The sequence below is a fragment of the Sorghum bicolor genome, chromosome 7, assembly GCF_000003195.3.
Source record: "Sorghum bicolor cultivar BTx623 chromosome 7, Sorghum_bicolor_NCBIv3, whole genome shotgun sequence".
NCBI lineage: Eukaryota > Viridiplantae > Streptophyta > Magnoliopsida > Poales > Poaceae > Sorghum > Sorghum bicolor.
In genome coordinates this window covers 60,093,495-60,114,680 of record NC_012876.2, presented here as the reverse complement: position 1 = coordinate 60,114,680, position 21,186 = coordinate 60,093,495, and the positions used below count along the sequence as shown (strand labels likewise).

The following is a 21,186-nucleotide window of genomic DNA, read 5'->3' as shown; positions in this document are numbered from 1 at the left end:
ACGAATCTGTAGGCACAAATTTTATGTCTAAAACTCATATAGAATTTGACTAATTGTTGGTCAAAGTTTCTAAAATTTGACTTTTCTCTAAATAAATATGCTTATCATTCTGGGTCGAAAGGTGTATGTTGTTATCAATCAATCTAATATAAAAATACTTATATGTAGCAAAGGCGTCTATTTTTTATGGTAGATATGGAGAGAGATTGATTATTATCTCAACAATGCCCTCTGCAAAGATAGTAGCTCATTCGTCCTTTCAAACTTATTTTGAGACCGACCATAAATATCTGTCGTACTCTTACTCATTGTGCTACAGTATGGAGAAAATTTGCTAGGAGGGAGGTTTGTGTGAATTAACATTCGAAGTATGAGAACAGTAATTGAAGAAATCCCTTTGTAAGTTAACAAAAGTATGAGAACATCCCTCCACTAAAAGGAACCTTTCATAACATGACTTGGTAGCTTGCCATTAAAGTAGTGCTTCCCCATTTAAGACAAGCATAGGGCAAATTGACTTTACTAAAAAATATGAAGTTTTTTTCATAAGTAAGGCATCATTCTATCTCTTGAGGTTTAACACACCCCAAACACCTTTAGCTTGTGGCTTACACGCTATAGTCTAGGCTACTATGGGTGGTGTTTTGGCATTAGTCTGTCCCTTGTATATCTATTTGCTCAATCACCATAGTATGTAAATTGAAAGTGCACACATAGAAGGTAGGCATGGATGAAAATACTACATTGGTCAACTATAGTCTTAAACAATAAGTTAGAAATCTAGAAATTGAGGCTAATCTTTGTTCATGACGAGTGACCACAGGCAAGAAGCCCACTACCCTTGGTTTGGAGAAGCCAAAGGCAAGCCAAGATAAGTAAAAGGCAGGGATCCAACTGAGCAGCCAAAGGTGGAAGCTAGAATAGTTAATCTCTTCCAACTGACATTAATTGGTACCATCATAGAATAAGAGAAAATTATTTTTAAACTTGCCAAGACTGCAAACAAATTGGGAAAGTTTTTTAGTGTAAAAATCTAGAGACCACAAGCTTCCATAATAATTAAAGTGTCATTAACATATTGGATTATTGGAAAATCAGATGTACACTAAAGAGAGATTGACAGCTTCAACAAACTATGAAAGGTTGCCTTGTTGAAAATTGATTATGAGGGATCTACATCTAAAACAAAAATGAGAGGATAGAGTGGATCCACTTGCCTAACTTCTCGGCGACAATGAAAGGTCTTTTCAGGTATCCTATTTAGAAGGGTTGAGGATGTGCTAGAATTAGTCCAGTTTAGCCACTTAGTGCCGAAATCCTTAGCTTGCAATTATCTACAACACAGTTGCATGCTCCACCTTATCAAAGGACTTTCAAAATGAAGCTTTAAAATGATAAGTTCTCTTCCAGAATGATGACAAAGGTGAAGGTGTTCTAGAGACCAAGCTAGACAATTTTGAAATGTCATTGTCTTTACGAAGCCATATTAATTTTCATGGACAATTTGCTAAATAAGACTTTGATGCCTATTTGCCAAAATCTTAGCAATAACCTTCATAGAACAATTTATAAGAGAAATATGCTTGAAGTCATTAATCCCAGTAGGGGTATCATCTTAGAGAAGGGTTGCTTTTCCTGTGGTGATCAGTAACCTTAGTGCTAGATGAGTTAACAAGGGAGACAATAATGTTTCTTCTAAATGACAGTGGCATTGGCTTGATAGAAGTGTGTTGGTGCACCCCCAAGCGTCACCCACTTGATAGAGCTATGCTACTTCCAATAAATTCGTTGTTGGTGAAGCAAGGACAAAAGCTTGACCTCCATTTTTATTTATTTTTTGAAAGTCCACTCCAATAATGATAGGTCCCTGCATTCCTCTAGAATTTTCAAAAAGGAGATGATTGTTTTGACATGATCAATGCTTTTTTGAGATTAGAAATTTGAGCTTGCTAGGAATTGAGGACCCCTCAAGTTTTTGAACCTTGGCTGCTAACCTCTTGGCTTGATCTGAGTGCTAGGTGGGGGATCGCCTAGGTTGTTCTATACACATGAACCGCTCATGACACGTCTAGTTTGTTGAAGATTTTTCTTTTGGGGATATTTGTCCTAATGTCCACCACACAAGGAGTGTGATGTGATTTTTCCATCACTAGAGGCCAAATTTATTTATGTGTCTTGCTCGTGTTTATCAGTTGATTATCTTGTTGTGTGCGAGCGCCGTACGTACTCAACTGATAAACACGAGCAAGACAAAACTCGTGTGGTTATGCACAGGAGAAGACAAAAACTCGTGTGGTTATGCTTTCTCAGGTCGGTTAAATGGGATCTGCATTGCCCTTAATAAATAGTATTATTAGTCAAAAAGGAAACTTTGGAAGGCTCTCAAGCATTGACCGGTACTTCCGGTTATGCGGTTGGACGCTTCTACAACAGACTTATGGGCTACGTGTGCTGTCAAGAAAAAAAAAAACAAAAAAAAAGGATCTGCATTGTTCCAGGAAAGCACAGGGTGGTGTGAAACAAATCGTACGATGCGCTGCAGGAATCTAGGGCAAACCGGAGGAGTAGACATGTTCGTGATTACGTCATCCTCTACGTTTCAGAAACAAACAAGGCTTGACATGTGTCAGCAAATGACACCATTAGTTTGCCAGGAAAAAAAAAACTGGGTAAATCATGCATGGTTTCATACAGTATGACTGCATACAGTCCACGGGGCACTCGCCATGCCAAGATTCATTCACCTGAATATGTAACGGCAGACATTTGTGCGCTACCTAAAACTAGGGGTAAGCATAAGGTTCAAACACTGGCCAAGAAAACAAGGGACACAGGCCCAATCTCTACAAGAAACCCCCAACTAAAAGAGACTGTAGGTGCATCGCAGCTTTTTTCACCTAGCACTTGGGCCGTGAGACTTCTGCTTCGCCTTTGCCTTCTCTATCAGGGGCTTCAACTGCTGCTTCTCCTCAAGAATCTTGAGGAAATTGAACAGGAACGGCACGTAGTTATGCTTCCTCCTCAAGTTCTCCGTCTTCCACTTCTTCGACTTCTCTTCCTCCATTATGATCTTCTCTGTCACAGACTCGATCTGAGCTGCCACCTCCGCTAGCGACTGCTCAACAGATGGCACGTGCCTGATCGCAGAAGGGTCACCCATCTGTTGCAAGAGGCTCTCCCTCTTCCTCTGAAGGTCTTTGAGCTCCACTGTGAACATCTCCTTCCGGTTCTTTAAGATTGCCATCACACTGAATCTTATCTCATTCTGAGAGAACATGTCAATGTGCTCTTTAATCACAGGTTGCACTAGCCTAAGCCACCCTGCATCACCAATACCACCTGGGCATTTTCCCAGGCTTATTGGTCCTTCCTTTAGCCCATCAAGCTCATACAAGACGCCATCCACTGGAACATAGCTTATGAAATGGTATACATCGTCGTCCTTGCTATGTGGTTTCTGCTCCTCAGAGACCTCTGACCTTGCAAACGAGTTGTTTAGCATGCGAATGCTTGCACAATTGACTATAGCCAATCCTTTGAGCTCAGGTGGCAAATCCTTTGCAAATTCCTTCAGCTTTTTAAGCTCATCACTAAGGGTGATGCCAGGAGAGTTCAAGAGAACTGAAAGGATAGCTTGGGTTGCACAAGCGTTGTTAATTATCTGCAAGTTAAGAACATGAAGTCAAATGAATAAAGGTGGGAGTCGTTGCTTGCCAACTTGAATGCTTCTGACCTGGTTGGCAAAGAAAAGGTTTGGGATTGCATCCTTGATGACAGGACGCTCATCCTTTTCCGGAGGTCGCCATTTGTATAGCACTATTAGCCCATAGATTGGCCTGGCAAATGCCAACACAAATTAGGTTCTGTTAACTCAGAAAAATAATGGCATTCACATTAATGCTAGATGTAGGATAACATACTGAAGATCACTGAGAGCATCCAGGTCAAGTGAGTAGAGTTCATCGACCTGATAATGAAAAATATAAGATAGCATATCTGCACGATTTTTTAATATGTAAAAGAAATGTCAAGTTTCACAAAAAAGAAGAAATAGCCAAATAGGAGAGCCTCACTCTTGTTTTGCAAAAAATAAATTTCTGTTCTATGTTGCCACATACTATATGTAGTTTTATTATTAGAAACAACTAAAAGCTTGAAAAGTACAAGAACAAGCTACAGGGATCAATAGATGAAGGGGAAACGCCTGTCACTGTTTCACTATTTCACTATCTGAGTATGCCTAGATTACAGCATGTTTGTTGTGGTTTTGTAAAAAGCCACTTACATGGTTCAGGGCAGGCAGCCTAAAAAGCTAGGCTAAACTAATCTGATGGCCATTTATATGTTTAAAAGGACATTGACAACTCACTATGGCTGTTTTACCATACAATCATCACAGTTATATCAGGCAATACCTGTGACAAAGTAATGAAAGTATTAAACAAGCAAAACATTGCCAGATATTCTTGGTTCTAATACCTGTGTGGATAATTTCTTACAATTCGTTCCACTAACAAGAAAAGGTGCATTGTATGCTCACTTCGGTAAGATGTAAGCATATATCAAATTCAACAGACTCCCGATCTTACTGTATATAAATTAAAAAGGTGGGGTGACTGTTTGCTAACTATCTACCTTTATCAAGAACAAAGACTCAGAGTCAAGATAGCTGATTACTTACTTGAAGACCCTTCAGTTGCATCTGCTGCAACAGTTCTGTAAAAACACCTGAATATACAAGATATGAAAGCTCATGAGTTATTTCTTCCCTTGCCAGGAAAAAAAAAGGCCAATCAGTTACAATGTGAGAAAAGAAATTAACAGTGTGGGCTAGTTCACATATGTATAATATAGGGAGGAAGAGAGGTTTAGGATCTAGAATTTTGTTTTCCTCCCACTCCATTGCAAATGCCGAAGACAGTGGCGAAACTAGAGCATATTAGAGGGTGGTGCATTTGTCTTACAGGTGTGAAAATTTAAGCTAAAATCATGGTGAAATTTTGATTCTAGTATTGATTTTTCAATTTTTTATGGGTGCATGTGCACCCATAAGCTACAACGTAGCTTCGCCACTAGCCAAAGACAGGAGCTTCTTGTGACAGCTCAATATAAAAAAGCAAAAATACATGGAATTCTCAATTGAGAATGAGTATTGTGTTACTCTGAGGCAACCCAAAATGAAAAGGCAGAAATTCTTTGAACTCGAATTTGAGAATTAGCATTGTGTTACTTCAAGGCAGTGTCCTAAAAGACATGGCTGCTCTTCATTAGGTGCAACAGGTGTATGCAGGCAGGCATATACATCTCAATTTTCCAACCTTACTAAAGCAGGTTGCAACTCGCATGTATACTGTTATAAAAAGCTTATCTTTGTAATGCAGTATGAAACACTGCTAATGCAGGTTGGTCCAATCCAATAGTATCTACATTCAATGAAAATAAAATGACATTTGGCAGTCATCAATCAACATGACCGGTATGGATCCTCTATACAAAATGCACATAGTCTTATAGTAGATTTTTCTTATACAAGCAATTGGTTAAAAAAGGGCAATCACTCAATCAGGGCCAATGATGAACCCATATCATTGTGCCATGCTTGGAACATGTGCTAAAAAAGAAAAAACTTGCAATGTATAACCAAACAAATGTATAGACTTTTGGCAACAGAAAATAAATTTACCAGGATCATTCTCTATTGCGGCCCACGACATGTTGAGAGGCTTGCTCCAAGCCTGCAGACAGAAATCGTAACAGTAAAGATGCATTCTGGAAATACAGAAACTAGTGGTACCGGATAGTCTAGGAGTATAAAAGCAGGGGTGGACCCAGTAAATGAGTAAAGGACATGTGTGTACACATGAACACCCAATAATTTTGCCTAAAAAATCAAAGTAATTTTTTGAGATGGTATACACTTGTAATTTTTTTGGGGGATGGTATAACTAAATTAGATCCGAATACAAGTAGCTAAAGTAGCTTTAAGTAAGCGTCCGGATGCTATAGGTTTCACATATCAGCAGTGGCGAACCCAGGCCAGGATTTGGCCAAGACTAGGGCCAAATCCTGATGGCCAAATCTTAGTGACCAAAATCCAAAAGCTACAGCTTATAGGACCATATATATATACACACACGTATATCACAGAAAATAAAACTTCTCAAGCAAAGTTTGCAAATCCAGAGAAATTCTTGAACTATATAATTAATAGTACGGTACAATTAGCAGTTGAAATCAAGACAAAATAAGAACTGAAGTACTGAACTACTAAAATTGAAGGAATACATACCTTCACTCCCGGCTCCCCTGCTCCTGCCCCTGGCGGACCCGGACAGGCCGCAGCAGTGCCCCTGGGCCGCAGGCGGCAGCAGTCCTGGGCGGTAGTCCCGCAGGGCTTCTGGGCGACAGACGACAGGGGGCTCCGAGCGCGTCTGGGCGCTGGCCGCTGGGCGGTCGTCCGGCAGGGCGCAGGGCGCAGCCCACAGGGGACACCGCACACCGGGACAGGGCAGGGCGGCAGGCAGAGGCAGGGGCGGCCAGCAGTCCTGGCGGTAGACGGCCAAGGCACGGAGGCCGGAGCCGCGGAGGTGACAGGCGCGGGCGCGGGCGCGGGCCGCGTGCGGCGGCGTGGATCGGTGGCCAACAAAGGGCTCGGCACCTGGCGTAGGGCGGCGGCGGCGGCGCAGAGAGGGGGGAGAGACACAGGGAGAGCGCACGCCGGGTGAACCGTGGAGCACTAGACGGGGGGTAGCCCAGTGCAGGTCAGCCAATCAGCTCCCATGCGATGCGATGCGAGCGCACCCGCACCTCCGCACGGAGCTTCATCTCTTTGGACCGAAAGGGAGCTTCAACATCTCTTTGGACCCTGGCCCTTTTCTCACACATTTCTTTTGTGATAATTCTTTTTCTTCTTCTTTCTTTCTTTTTCTCTTTTTATAATTTCCTAGTATCTTCTTGATTTTGTAGTGGTACATTGGTTAATAATAATAATAATAATAATAATAATAATAATAATAATAATAACAACAACAACAACAACAACAACAACAACAACAACAACAACAACAACAACAACAACAACAACAAATATTTCATTAAGGTGATTTTTTTTCTACTCAAGCTAGGAAGTCATTTCACTTGAACTTAGAACAGTTTTATGAACGTGAAATGTTTTTTCTATTAAAACTATATAACACTTTTTCTTAAACTAGAAAATAATATAGAATCATTAAAAAAACTAGGTGCTGCTATGAAGCTAGTGAAGAATAGACACTTCAATATCTCGTGAAAGAATCGAGTCTTCCTAACCCTCTGTTTCAAGATTTAACAGTTTAGTTTCTAAGAATTGTCATACTAGTTGCAAAAAAAAATTGTGTGCTACAATAATCACATTTTGTCAACTTAGACATATGGGTGAACCCGACTAAACAATAATTTTTAAAAGAGTTTGTAAAATCACAATTCAAACCACTCCCTGAGTGTATTATATCCTTTCAAAGATGGTAAACAATGAAATAGTAAACAAGAAAGTACAGTGGCATAGTTGCATTAAGCCTATAGGAAAAGTCCAAACAAAGATAAAGATATATAAGTTAGAAGAATGACCTCGAGGAGAGAAAAAAAGGCTTTGCCACTAGGACCCCGGTCGGTTCGGTTCACTTAAAAGATTGGATCTGCAATCAAACCGAACAAAGCTAGTTGAATCTGCAAGAGCTTTTTAACACAAAAAGGGAACTAATGAGCCACTAAGAAATCAAGCGTTGACATGCGGAGGGTGAGCCGCTAAGAGATTGGGCATTGACACGTGGAGGGTGAGCCGCTAAGAAACCAGGCGTTGGCGTGCAGAAGGTGGCCACTAAGAAAACAAGTGTTGACGCGTGGAGTAAGTGACGGGACCAATGAGATATGTGGGCATTAACGCACGGAAAGAGAAAGAGCAGAATAGGTGACGAAACCAATGAACCACTAAGAAACCAGGTGCTGGCATCAGATGACACATAGACACATAATTTAAGCAAATGAGGAGAGACAATAGACTAACGAGATATGAGCCACTAAGAAATGGGGTGTTGACGCGCGAAGAGGGAAAGAATGGACCAAATGGTGGGTAGGGATAGAATCTAAGAAAAAATGGGCAGCCAAAGTGCAAGACGAGGGTTTGTACCCATTAACCCATCACATGGTTGTTAAGAAGGGTTGTCATCACTCAGCTATACATATCGTTCTATTTAAGGTTTTAAGCATGGCGGTTCAAAGGGTTGAACCAAAGCAAACTGTAAAACATGGTCTCAACTGGATCGATGTTTGATCTGGTCCAAATACTGTGAGTTTAAGCAATGGAGATAAGTATGCATTTTGGAAAAGTTTTAAGTCCAAAAAGACTCTAACTGACCTCCGTGGACTGCTACCATGGAGGCACCCTATTGCTCTCTTGACTTCAGTTCTTCACGTCATTTCATTCAGAGTTTCTTCCACTAAATCTTGGACTTCTTGCTTGTTTTCAATGATCTTTAAGGTAGCTCCTTGTCATTTGCTTAGGGTGTTGATCACATTGTTGCCTTGTCCAAGTCCATCCTTGCATCAATAGGACTAGCACCTTGTATAAATCCCACAACAGTACTCTAATTGATCATGTCATCAGTTAGTCACCGAAATCACTAAATGGACTTCGTTGCGTGCTATTTTGCTTACAGTCAGTAAGGTGGCCGGCCTCTAAATAAAGACATTTTTTCAAAAATTGAAAACCGGTCATAAAAATAGCAGAAGTGTTTTTAATTCTAAGAGAATCACACCGGTGAAGTCACAAGTCATGTGATTTTTTCTGCACATGTGGTTTCTAGGATTCAACTTAGGACAAATTTGCCTCACGAGAGCCTCCTCTCTACTATAGCATCACCAAGTCACTTGTGATGTAGTGTAGGATGCTATCCTCTTGCATTCACTTCTTTCAATCTTGTACTGAATGGCCCCAAACAATTTAAAATGAAAAAAAAAATCCAACTACTTTTCTCGAGAAGTTAAAAAATTTCAAGTTTAATTAGATTTATAGAAAAAAAAAATCAATATAGCAAACATCAAACAAGAAAGGTAGAGAACATACAATAAAAATATAATTAAGTAGAGGTGCGGTGCAAGCATCAGACGTTGGTGGTACACGTAGATTCTTGCATTGATTGATTGATTCCAGTGGTATGGTACAAGTGGACGTACATAATAACAAAGATTACAATACTGCATTACAACAACCACTGACAATGCTCGATCGATCGCGCTCATGAGCTTGCACAAACTAAACAAAGTCTGATCCATCCTTATTCAGCTCCAGTCCAGCAAATACAGTATAATCCAACACGTACGCCTAGCTCATCATACAATCAAGGAACTAAGTAAAACAGTACAGTATATAGCAAGCAACACAAATACTAAATAAAATAAAAAGCACGATCAACGAACTGGATGGGTGAACACTGACAGAGAGCAGCAGCAGCAGCAGCCGGCAACGAATCCCTCGTATAGCATCCCAAATCACGCACGATCGACGAGTCGAATTGGAATGTGTGATCAGCTAGGCTGCTGCCTGGCGGAGGAAGAAGTCGTCGTCCTTCTCCAGCCTCTGCATGGGCTCCGGCTGCAGCGCGAGCTCGACGTCGATGCCGCCGTCGCCACCACGGCCGGGGTACAGGTACACCATGCCGTCGAACTTGTTGTTCCCGCCGCTGCGGACGCGCTCGGGCCGCCCGAACCCGAAGTCGACGTCGTAGACCTTGAACCTCGGCGAGCTGCCGACGGCGACGCAGTTGGGGCCAGCGTCGCTGTAGTGGAACAGCTTGGGCGCCGCCTCGTACTCCTCCAGCCTCCTGGTGACCGCGGCGGCGTCGTGCTCGCCGATGGCCTTCTGCAGCAGGCCCGCGGCCAGCTCGGGGGGACCGCCCAGGAGCATCCCGGCCGGCACGCCCGTGAACACCGCCTGGATGAGGTTGCCGAAGTAGGCCGGCGGCAGCGGCGGGTCGAGGCGGGCGCGGCAGTCGGCGAAGACGGCGAACGCGGTGATGTCGGCGGGGCCCAGGCCGCGGGCGCGGGAGACGGCGCGCCAGATGTGCGCGCCCAGGGCCTGGAACGTGGAGAACGGCTTGGCGCTGCCGCCAGCGGCCGGCGGGAGCGCCGCGTTGGCGGCGGCCTTGATGCGCGCCACGGTGCGCTCCGGGAAGGAGAAGACGCGCGCCACCAGCGGCTTCTTGGGCCCGTTCGGGTCCGTCTTCTCGTGGGCCTCCGCGGACGCCGGCAGGTCAAGGCGCACGCGGACGGACCGGGCCAGGGAGCGGTCGTGGATGGGCTGGAGAGACAGGGGGGCGCCGCGGCAGAGCTCGGCCCAGGACGACATGAAGTGCCACGTGGACGTGCCGTCTAGCACCGCGTGGTTGAAGGCGCACCCCACCGCCAGACCGTCCTTGAGCTTCGTGAACTGCATGCATGCAGGTGCATGCGTCACTGTGTCAGTTTTACTCCCGGGATTTTGTTTTCTCTCTCTCTCTCTCTCTTTTTTTTCTGTAGAAATAAATCCACTCCCACAGCAGTAATAAAATTCCAAACATTCTTGTACTATGCTACACTGCTACCGTCACCATCAATCAATTAACATATAATAAAATTATAAATCTACTAGTTATTCAATAGTATTTTTTCACAGCACAACGATGTTTTTTAGCAAACAGTAATTTCAGCTGGCGGTTCATGTTTACAGTAGTACAGCCCATGCTTGGCCAATGGTGTGCAGGCAGGTGCTGTTGGTACCCGGTACCAGCAATGGCTGCAATGCATTACTCCTACTTCCATGCATGTGCCCGAGTACATAGGGTAGGTAGCAGTACAATTGTCATTCAAGACTCATTTATTGTGGAAGATTAATGTGGATCGGCTCATTATATATATTTGTACCAGCAAGATGATAGTATATACATTGTCCAAAATCGTGAAAGTATGCATGTATACACAATTGGTGTCAAAGAGTAATACTCAGTACTTGCACAAGGAATTTGCCAGTGCGATTATAAGCTTTTAAATTTACATTTGGTGATAATTTGGAGACCTGCACATTTAGATTTTTTTTAATAAACATACTACGGTTGTTAAGTTCATCTTGTTTGCTGTTTTAACGTGACATCATGCATGAATTAATGAACAGATTTGTACGTTTCGATCACGAACAAAAGGCGTCACATTCACAGATATAATGTGACGCACGCACGGAATGACGCAAAATATATTCCGTATGAGAGATCTCGGAAATACGTATAATGGATGGCATGCACATGCACTCACCTGGACGGCGAGCAGCGGGCGGCGGAGGCCCTCGAGGTTCATGACGCCAGTGTAGGGCACGAGTTGCTGCATGACCTTCTCCGCCTCGTCGGTGCAGTCCCCACCGGCGAGGTCGTCGACGGCGACGCCCAGGGCCTCGGCCTCGAAGACCTCGGCGCCGTCGTCGCCCTCCACGGCGAGCGCGCCCGGGCCCGCGCCGCCGCCGCCGTCGTCGTCCTCCTCCCGCTGGACGACGATGCGGCCGGCGAGCGGGTAGAAGACGCGGAGCGCGTCGGCGAGCGCGGCCGTCATGCGCGCCACGGCGTCCGGGAACGGGAGGAAGTCCGGCGCGGCGGTGGTGCGGTACAGGAGCAGCTTCTGGTTGTAGTAGAAGGTGATGTAGGGCAGGTCGAAGGTGGCCAGCGTGCACCGGTTCTTGGCCGGCGCCACGGTGCGCGCTCCGGTCACGGTCACCGCCGCCGCCGCGTCGGCGGGGCTGGGGCTGCTGCCGTTCTCCTCCACGCCCATCTCTGCTGCTGCTGCTTGCTAGACTAGGCGCGCCAGTGGAGTGTGAGTGTGAGTGAGAAGCGAGGTGGAGGGAGGTGGGTCAGTGATATAGGGCAGGGGGAGGTGGGTGGGTGGGTCGGGCATTAATGGGGGGCTCTTAGCTAGCTTGCCGGTGACCGGCCGGAGAGAGAGGGGACGAAGCACAGCAGCACCGCCAGCGCCAGCGCATGGACAACGGCAGGACACGAGATCGGCGGCAGAGAGGGGGGGAAAAGGAGAAAATGACGACGGCAGAGGGAGGGAGGGAGGGAGGCGATGATGGAATTGAATTGGAGGTGGATGGTTCGGTTGGGAGGAGGAGGCGCACATTTATGGGATGCCGCGCGGCCTTCATGGCTACCAGACCACCACGCGATATCGACGGACGCAGCAGCAGCAGCTGGCTGGGCTTGCAGGGACAGACAGCTCGTCGGTCCTTGGTACTCTCCTCCGTGTACCCTAGCCCACATGCCACCTCATTAAGCGCCACACCCTATCAGGTATAGTAGTACTCTGGTAATAATTCGATTCTTTCTCCCAATTAAACACGGACCACCGGTGCGTAAGCTTTGTTTATATAGGAGTATAGAGCAAATTAGGTCTTGTTTAGTTTCCTCCAAAAGCTAAAGTCTTTTCAAGATTTTTCATCGCATCGAATCGTGCGATACATACATAGAGTATTAAATATAGATAAAAAGCATAATTCATTGCACAGTTTGATTTTAAATTATGAAACAAATCTTTTGAGCTAATTAGTTTATTATGGGAACAATAATTATCAAATAAAAACAAAAGTACTACAGTACCTAAAAAATTTTCACCTCAATTGGCCTTTGGACTTCGAAAATTTTGTGGACGTCACATCGAATGTTTCATAGGATGTCGGAAGGAGTATTCCGATACTAATAAAAAAAAATTATTACATCGAATCTTGTGGCACATGCATGGAACATTAAATATTTTACAAAATTTTTCAAAATCTTGTGGCACATGCATGGCCTTAGTTCCCAATATATTTTACAAAATTTTTCAGATTCTCCATCACATCGAATCTTGTGGCACATGCATGGAACATTAAATATAGATAAAAAAATAATTAATTACACAATTTATCTGTAATTTACGAGACGAATCTTTTAAGCCTAGTCAGTCTATGATCAGACAATATTTATCAAATACAAATGAAAATACTACTATTTCTATTTTGCAAAAGTTTTTAGAACTAAAGAAGACCTAAACAAGGCCTTACCAAAATATATGCATACAAACATACCCACAACCACAAGCATGACATGACACAACCTACAAAGTGGTATGTACTCCTATACTGCCAAGAAAAACTTGCAAAGCCATACAGGAAACGAACAGCAAACAACAATGGGCAAGCAAGCAAGCCCGGACACACAAGTGGAAAGCAAATCAGCAAATTGAACGCCCAAACAAGACGTCAGAAGGTCAGGTCGCATGCACACATGCATGGCACAAGCAACAAGATGAAACAGGTTCTTGACAATGCAAAGAGGATCACTGTGGCTAGCTAGGGATCGGAGCGGGCCGGCTTATATATAGACGATTGGTGGTATTTTAAAAATCTATATATACAAGGTAAAATAATTTGCTCATTTTTACAGCCTAAAATACTAGTTTAGTTTTTTTTTTGACATGCATGTAGGAGTACAATTGATTATAGCATCACATAATGCTAATTGTACATTCACTTAATGCAGTCCCGAACGGGTAATGGTCCAATCAAATTTAATTCAAACCGGGTACAGTACCGACATTAGAGAGCACAAATGATTAACAGTTTAGCATCTATGAACTTGGAGTCCTACTTAAACCCATCATATGATTATGATCAATAATAATCCTGTGGCTGTTTCGACATTTTTTTCATGTTGTCCGTACTACTAGTGGATCAATCACTCACACACATCAATATCATGTTTATAATCTTGTTATTCCTTATTAAAAAATGGCGAACTAGACCTATATTTCTAACAATTACAACAAGTATCAATTAACAACTTGATGTACAAGGTACTCGGTTTGGAACTATCTAAATGGAGATAAAAAAATATTGTTAATATTTTCTATAAATCTAGTCATTTTTTCGATAAGGAAAGCTTCATTAATTTCAAGATCGTTACATCGAGGTGATACAAAGACCTTGAAACATTTGCGGCCTCTGTATAGCAAAGATAAACATAGCCTTACAAAAGAACTTAAAACATAAAGACACACTAATAACACTTAATCCGAAGACTAGACTGCCACCTATGTGCTCGGGTAAAAAACTCCTTGGCCACTTGTGCCAATTGTTGAGATGCCGCTACTGTTGACGCCGTTTTTGGGCACGTGTCCAGGATGACAGGATAAGATGACAGTATGTGGTTTACAGGATGAATTGCCGATGAGGATGGTTGCCGATAAAGGAGAGGTTGGACGTGACTAAGTTTACAGGTGATGATGTGTCTGTGCCGATGACTATGATAAGGAGGTCTGCCGATGACCATGGCAAAAGAGTCTGCCGATGATACAGAGGGGGAGTCTGGAAGCTGCTGATCGGGTTGTGGAAGAGTTTCAATTTGTCACGAGGGATAGCTGAGTTATTTCCTTATTTGTTTAAGTCGTTTTGTATACGGATTCCGTGTGATTTGGAATTCGAATTCTGGTCGTGTTTAGTTATAGCTCTTTGAGCAGGGTATAAATATGGACCCTAGGGTTTTGTAAAGGGACATCTATCAATCAATCAAACACACGTTTTTACTCATATTCCAGCATCTACTTTTCGACGACTTCGTCATACTTTTTTCCTTTTATTACGAGTTCTTAGGAATTCGTCGACTTAAGCTCGGCGTGTTCTCAAGTTCCGCGTGAGTACCTCTTAGCCGTGACATCCGGGCGCATCGCTGTTGTCAGGACTAAAGTATTCGAGTTATCACCTTTGCCGATAGTAAGGTCAAATCGGCTGGCACGCCTTAACGTTTGAATTGGGTATTAGCCCTTTGTGTTTGCAGATCATTTTTGCATCAACACATCTTTTGGCACGCCCAGTGGGACTAGATTCAAGATCAAGATCAACATGTCCATCGCTGACTTCGATCAGGAGAACGTCATCCCCGTGACGGAGGCCAATCTCAAGGATGAGCAGAAGCAAGCTATTGCCCAAGCCATGGAAGAATTCAAGCTGCAATGCCTGAGGTCTTTCAGCATAAACAGGAGCGGCGAGGTGATCCAGAAAGATGCATTGCCGGCACCACGACAGGTTACCTTCGAAGCCAATCCTGGCAAGCTTCAAGATATGGTTGACAGTGCTATTAACCGAGCTTTGATCAATCAAGCTGGTGTACTGTCTAATACGGTTTTCAATGCCGTGGCAAGAACTTTCAAGGAAGGACAAATCCCACCAGATTATGTGGGCCCCTCTCATCATCAGCCAACGGCACCAGAGGTCACGGCTCCATCGGCTGCTTGACAACTGCAAGTGCACAATCTGTCGTCCCTCCAAGTATATCGGGAGCTACTGGTGCACTATCTGTGCCGATGACAACTAACCCGCAGACTTCAGGTGGGCAGAATAAGCTGACTACAGATATGTTAGCATCGGCAATGTCAGGGTTGACTCTTCCTCCTAACTGGTGGGGTTATGGTATGCCTCCAGAATTGACGTCAGGTACATCGCAGATAACCGACATGAGGGGCAAGACTCCTATGACATCGGCACTTCCCAATGCGCCGTTGAACCAGAGTCCCCGGTATACGGCAACTACTACTGCAAGGCCTCACACTGGGAATCCTCAAGATTCAATGTTCCAGATGCCTAATGCATCGGCAGATTCGATGCTGATGCAACAGAGGTCTATGGCCCAGTCGGGGTATGTCAATTCGATGATGGTACCCAATTACCAATCATCGGCAGCACCTATGCCGATGAATACCAATAATGGGTGGCTCGGACAGCAAGTCTTTCCACAATCGCCCCAGCAGAGTTATCAGGTTACAGGGTTCCAGCAAGGACAGGTCTATCCCGGGTTCCAAGGTCAGGGGATTCCCAACCAGCCGATGAATTTCGGACAGCAACTCGGGGGACAACAAATCGGTGGACAGCAGTTTGGTGGTCCGCAGATTGGAGGGCAGACGATCAACCCAATGTTCCGTGCAGATCATGCCCCGAACAGACACGTGGAGGTTCGCCATCAGATGCCGGACCCGCAGCCTCCTCATCGGCAAGATGCCGATGCATATTAGGCCGATAAAATTGCTGAAGTAATGAGGGAACAATTTGGGATAAAACCCAAAGTCAACACTTACTCTTATCGGACACCGTATCCTCCTGCATATGATTTGATCCCGCTTCCACATCGGTACAAGGTACCGGATTTTACCAAATTTTCCGGGCAGGACGACATGTCAACCATGGAGCATGTTAACAGGTTCATCATTCAATGCGGAGAAGCTGGTAACAGGGACGAATTGAGGGTTCGTCTATTTTCATCATCATTATCTGGATCGGCCTTTACTTGGTTCATATCATTACCTCCCAACTCAGTGATTACTTGGGCCGATCTGGAGAAGCAATTCCACAAATACTTCTTCTCCGGGGTTCATGAGAAGAAGATCACCGACTTGGTCAAGTTGAGACAGCGCAATGATGAATCAGTTGAAGGTTTCGTGCAGAGGATACGGGAAGTTAAGAATAAATGCTACAGTCTGGTTCTAGATGATCGGCAGCTAGCCGATTTGGCTTTCCAAGGTTTATTGCCACACATCAGAGATAAGTATGCTTCTCAGGAGTTTGAAAGCTTAAGTCATTTAGTGCAGAGGATTTCTGATCAAGACGTCAAGCCTTTCGAGCCCAAAAGAGCATGGAACAAGAAAGTATCATTTGTTGATGAAGCAACGAGCTCCGATTCTGATGAGGAACCAGTCATCGGCTTGGCAGAGTGGGTCAAAAACAAGAAGCCGATGTCTTGTCCTTTTGGGTAGAAAGAACCAGAGAAGTTCGCTTTCGACACCGCTAAGGCCGATAAGATATTTGATTTTCTACTCCAGGAAGGTCAGATCAAGCTGTCTCCTAATCACGTGATCCCATCGGCTGAGGAGTTGAAGAGGATGAGATATTGCAAGTGGCACAATGCAACTTCTCATGACACTAATGAATGCAAAGTTTTCAGACAGCAGCTGCAATCGGCAATAGAGTCTGGGAGGATTAAGTTTGACAGTTCCAAGACCCAGAAGCCGATGAAGATAGACCAACATCCTTTCCCGACAAACATGTTGGATGCCAAGGGGAAGGCCAAGGTCTTAACATCGGAAACAGCCGAGAAAAGTGCATCGGTAGATCCTCAGCATCAAGTTACTACTGCCGATGCAAAAAGTAAGGGCTTAGTCCAGGAAGGAACCAGTTCGGGTAGGCCCCCCCGGTCTGGTATCGTTATAACTCATAGAAGACCTCGAGAGAACTGGCAGCAACGGGAAGATCGGTATCGGCGCCAGCAAGAAGATTATCGACGGGAGGAAGAAAGACGCCGACAGGAGTGGAATCGGCATAGAGATCATTGGAACTGCCCGTTCTTCATCCATTGTTGGGAGGAAAATATTAAACTCCCTACTGTCAGAGACTGCCCTGAGTGCAATGGTTATGATCGGTACGATAGGACCAATCGACGTTATCATGATGACAATCGGCGATTTGATGGGCCGATCAGAGGAAGAGCATCGGTTCATGATCGGCTGGGGGGCAGGCTTAGCGTGCACGATAGGCTTGGTGATCGTGTCCAATATTTTCCCAGGAACCAGGAAGAGCTCAAGGAGATGGCTAATGCGCGAGTTCCCGATGAGTTTATATTTTGCAGGGATGCTAACACGTATCGTATGGAGTCAAGGGAGAACCAACGCCCGGCAGTAAGACAAAAGCCACTCCCTCCATGGTGTCCTGAAGGGTTGACCAAGACACAGAAAAGGAGATTGCAGCGTGAAAGGCAAGAGGAGCTAAACAAGGGTGAAAATTCTGGACAGTCTAGAGATCAGTAGCAATCAGATCCTAAGAAAGGAGGTCCATCGGCAGGGGTTAACATGGTCTTTATGTTACCGATGTAGTTTCTTGCACCATCCAGTGATGATGAGTTGGAATTTTTCGATCAGATAGCTCAGTTGGCTCTGGATCCGATGACGGCTATCTTTGAGAAACCTGCCGATGACGAGAGACAGCATCTCAAAGCTCTGTTCGTCAAAGGAAGGGTTGATGGGCAGCCAATGACCAAGATCCTAGTTGATGGTGGAGCTGCTATCAATATTATGCCATATGCAGTATATCGGAAGCTTGGGAAAGGGGATCAGGACTTGACCAAGACCGATATGATGCTCAAGGATTTTGAAGGAAATGTGTCTCCAGTCAAAGGGGCAATATGTGTGGAGTTGACCATCGGCAGCAAAACCTTGCCAACAACTTTCTTCGTAATCAGTGGAAAGGGTGCTTATAACTTATTGTTGGGAAGAGATTGGATTCATGCCAATTGTTGCATCCCGTCTACAATGCACCAATGCCTAGTTCAGTGGGTAGGCGACAAAATTGAGATTGTCCCGGGAGATTCTTCTTATGTTATTGCATCAGCAGAGGCGGATACCTATGAGAGGACTAGGTGCATTTCAGGGGAAGTTTGGGAGAAGGATTTTCTCAAAGTTGCCGATTACGAGATTCCACCGATCCAAGCAGTCGGTTCCGACGATGGTTTTTAATGGATAGGTTCGCCGATGATGGAAAATTAGGCCAGGGATTCACATCGGCCGATGATTTGGTAGAAGTAGATATAGGTAGTGGTGATAAGCCTAGGCCTACATTTATTAGTGCTAAGTTAAATCCTGAGTGTAAGCAGCAATTAACCAATTTGTTAAAGGAATATAAAGATTGCTTTGCTTGGGATTATACCGAGATGCCTGGTTTAGACCGATCAATTGTTGAACATCGGTTACCCATCAAGTCTGGATTTCGGCCACATCAGCAGCCAGCTCGCCGATGTAATCCTAATATTCTACCTAATATTAAGGCCGAAATCACTAAGCTTATTGAAGCTAAGTTTATTCGGCAGTGTCGGTATGCCGAATGGATTTCCAATGTCGTTCCGGTTTACAAGAAAAACGGGAAGCTTCGGGTGTGCATTGATTTCAGGAATCTCAATAAAGCTACGCCGATGGATGGATACCCAATGCCTGTTGCCGATCTGTTGGTTGACGCCGCGGCTGGTCATCGGATCATCAGCTTTATGGACGGCAATGCAGGATACAATCAAATATTCATGGCGGAGGAAGATATTCCAAAAACCGCGTTTAGGTGTCCTGGTCATGTTGGGTTATTTGAATGGATAGTCATGACCTTTGGGTTGAAGAATGCTGGTGCTACTTATCAAAGAGCCATGAATTTTATATTTCATGAGTTCATCGGCAAGCTGGTGGAGATCTATATTGATGATGTGGTGGTTAAGTCTGGGGATTTCACAAAGCATCTTGCCGACTTACAAAAGGTGTTAGAGTGCACAAGGAAGCATGGGTTGAAAATGAATCCCAATAAGTGTGCATTTGGTGTATCGGCAGGGCAGTTTCTTGGTTTCATGGTACATCAAAGGGGGATTGAAATTAGTTGAAGATCTATTGATGCCATCAATAAAATAGTGGCCCCTACCAACAAGACTGAGCTCCAGTCCTTGATCGGCAAGGTAAATTTTATCAGGAGATTTATATCCAATCTGTCTGGTAAGATTCGTGCTTTCAGTCCTCTCCTTAAGTTGAAAGCCGATCAAGAGTTTTTTTGGGGAAAAGAGCAGCAGTTGGCTTTGGATGAAATCAAGAAATATCTAGCGAATCCTCCAGTTCTAGTTCCACCTCAGCAGGGAAAGCCCTTCAGATTGTATTTGTCTACCGATGGGACGGTTATCGGTTCGGCTTTGATTCAAGAATTTGAAGGGAAAGAGCGTGTAATTTATTACTTAAGCAGGAGATTAATTGATGCTGAGACTAGGTATTCGGCCATTGAGAAGTTATGCTTATGCTTATATTTTTCGTGTATTAAGTTGAGGCACTATTTATTATCGGCCGAATGCACTGTTGTTTGCAAAGATGATGTGGTCCGATACATGCTATCTATGCTGATTATGAGTGGCAGGATCGGTAAATGGATTTTAGCACTGTCGGAATTCGATCTGCGTTACAAATCGGCTAAGGCAGTTAAAGGACAGATTATGGCCGATTTTGTGACTCAGCATTGCGGTGTAGTGGAGGCCTTGGAAATTGTGCCCTGGACACTTTTCTTTGATGGATCTACATGTGACCGGGGGGCAGGAATCGGTATTGTATTGGTTTCCCCTAAGGGGAGGAAGTATGAATTTTCCTTGCCGATTGCTGCTACATCGACAAATAATCAGGCGGAGTATCAGGCTCTGATCAAGGGATTAGAGTTGTTAAGAGAAGTTCGTGCTGATGCTGTTGAAATTTTTGGGGATTCTATGTTGGTTATAAATCAATTGGCCGGGAGCTATGAATGCCGAAGTGAAGTTCTCATAACTCATTTCGAGAAAAGCATGCGACTGTTGAAAGAATTCAAAGATTTCCGATTAGAGCATATCCCTCGATTGCATAATGAAGAGGCCAATCGGTTAGCTCAACATGCCTCGGGATATCAGCCTATGATTAATGCAATATCGGCAATCGGTGCCGATGATTGGAGGAAGGAAATTATTGATTATCTAAAGGATCCATCCAAGAAAGTTGAAAGACGAGTTCGATTTCAAGCAACCAAATATGTGCTCCTCGAAGATGAATTGTATTATCGAACTATTGATGGAATTCTTCTCCGATGTTTGGGTAATGATGAAGCTAGGAGTTTGATGGGAGAGATCCATGAAGGGGTATGTGGAGCACATCAGTCGGCTTTCAAGATGAAATGGATGATTAGAAGGAATGGATATTTTTGGCCGACTATACTTGAGGATTGCTTTAAGTATTTCAAGGGATGTCAAGGTTGTCAAAAGTTTGGTAACATTCAAAGAGCGCCCGCATCGGCTATGAATCCTATTATCAAGCCTTGGCCGTTTCGGGGGATGGGCTATCGATCTGATCGGCCAGATTTATCCACCATCTAGTAAGGGGCATAAGTTTATTTTGGTTGCCACTGATTATTTCACTAAATGGGTTGAAGCTATTCCTTTGAAGAAGGTCACCTCGGCCAATATGATTGATTTTGTGAAGGAACACATTATTTACCGATTTGGGATTCCTCAGACAATTACTACCGATCAGGGCACTATGTTCACATCGGAGGAGTTTGATGAATTCGCAATCGGTATG

The 21,186-nt window shown here is 44.3% G+C and overlaps 2 protein-coding genes across 2 annotated transcripts; both read right to left on the bottom strand.

The window, feature by feature from the left end:
• Nucleotides 2,617-6,835, bottom strand: LOC8057798 (ubiquitin carboxyl-terminal hydrolase 2). The gene is made up of 6 exons (XM_002444528.2): nt 6,290-6,835; nt 5,684-5,735; nt 4,682-4,728; nt 3,921-3,967; nt 3,734-3,836; nt 2,617-3,661 (listed from the first exon to the last, which is right to left on the bottom strand). The coding sequence occupies exons 2-6, from the start codon at nt 5,712-5,714 to the stop codon at nt 2,894-2,896; spliced, it is 996 nt and encodes a 331-aa protein (XP_002444573.1). The 5' UTR covers nt 5,715-5,735; nt 6,290-6,835; the 3' UTR covers nt 2,617-2,893.
• On the bottom strand, nt 9,145-12,099 carry LOC8057553 (BAHD acyltransferase DCR). Its single transcript, XM_002444527.2, has 2 exons — nt 11,320-12,099; nt 9,145-10,462 (listed from the first exon to the last, which is right to left on the bottom strand). Exons 1-2 carry the CDS (start codon nt 11,824-11,826, stop codon nt 9,566-9,568), a joined length of 1,404 nt encoding a protein of 467 aa, XP_002444572.1. The 5' UTR covers nt 11,827-12,099; the 3' UTR covers nt 9,145-9,565.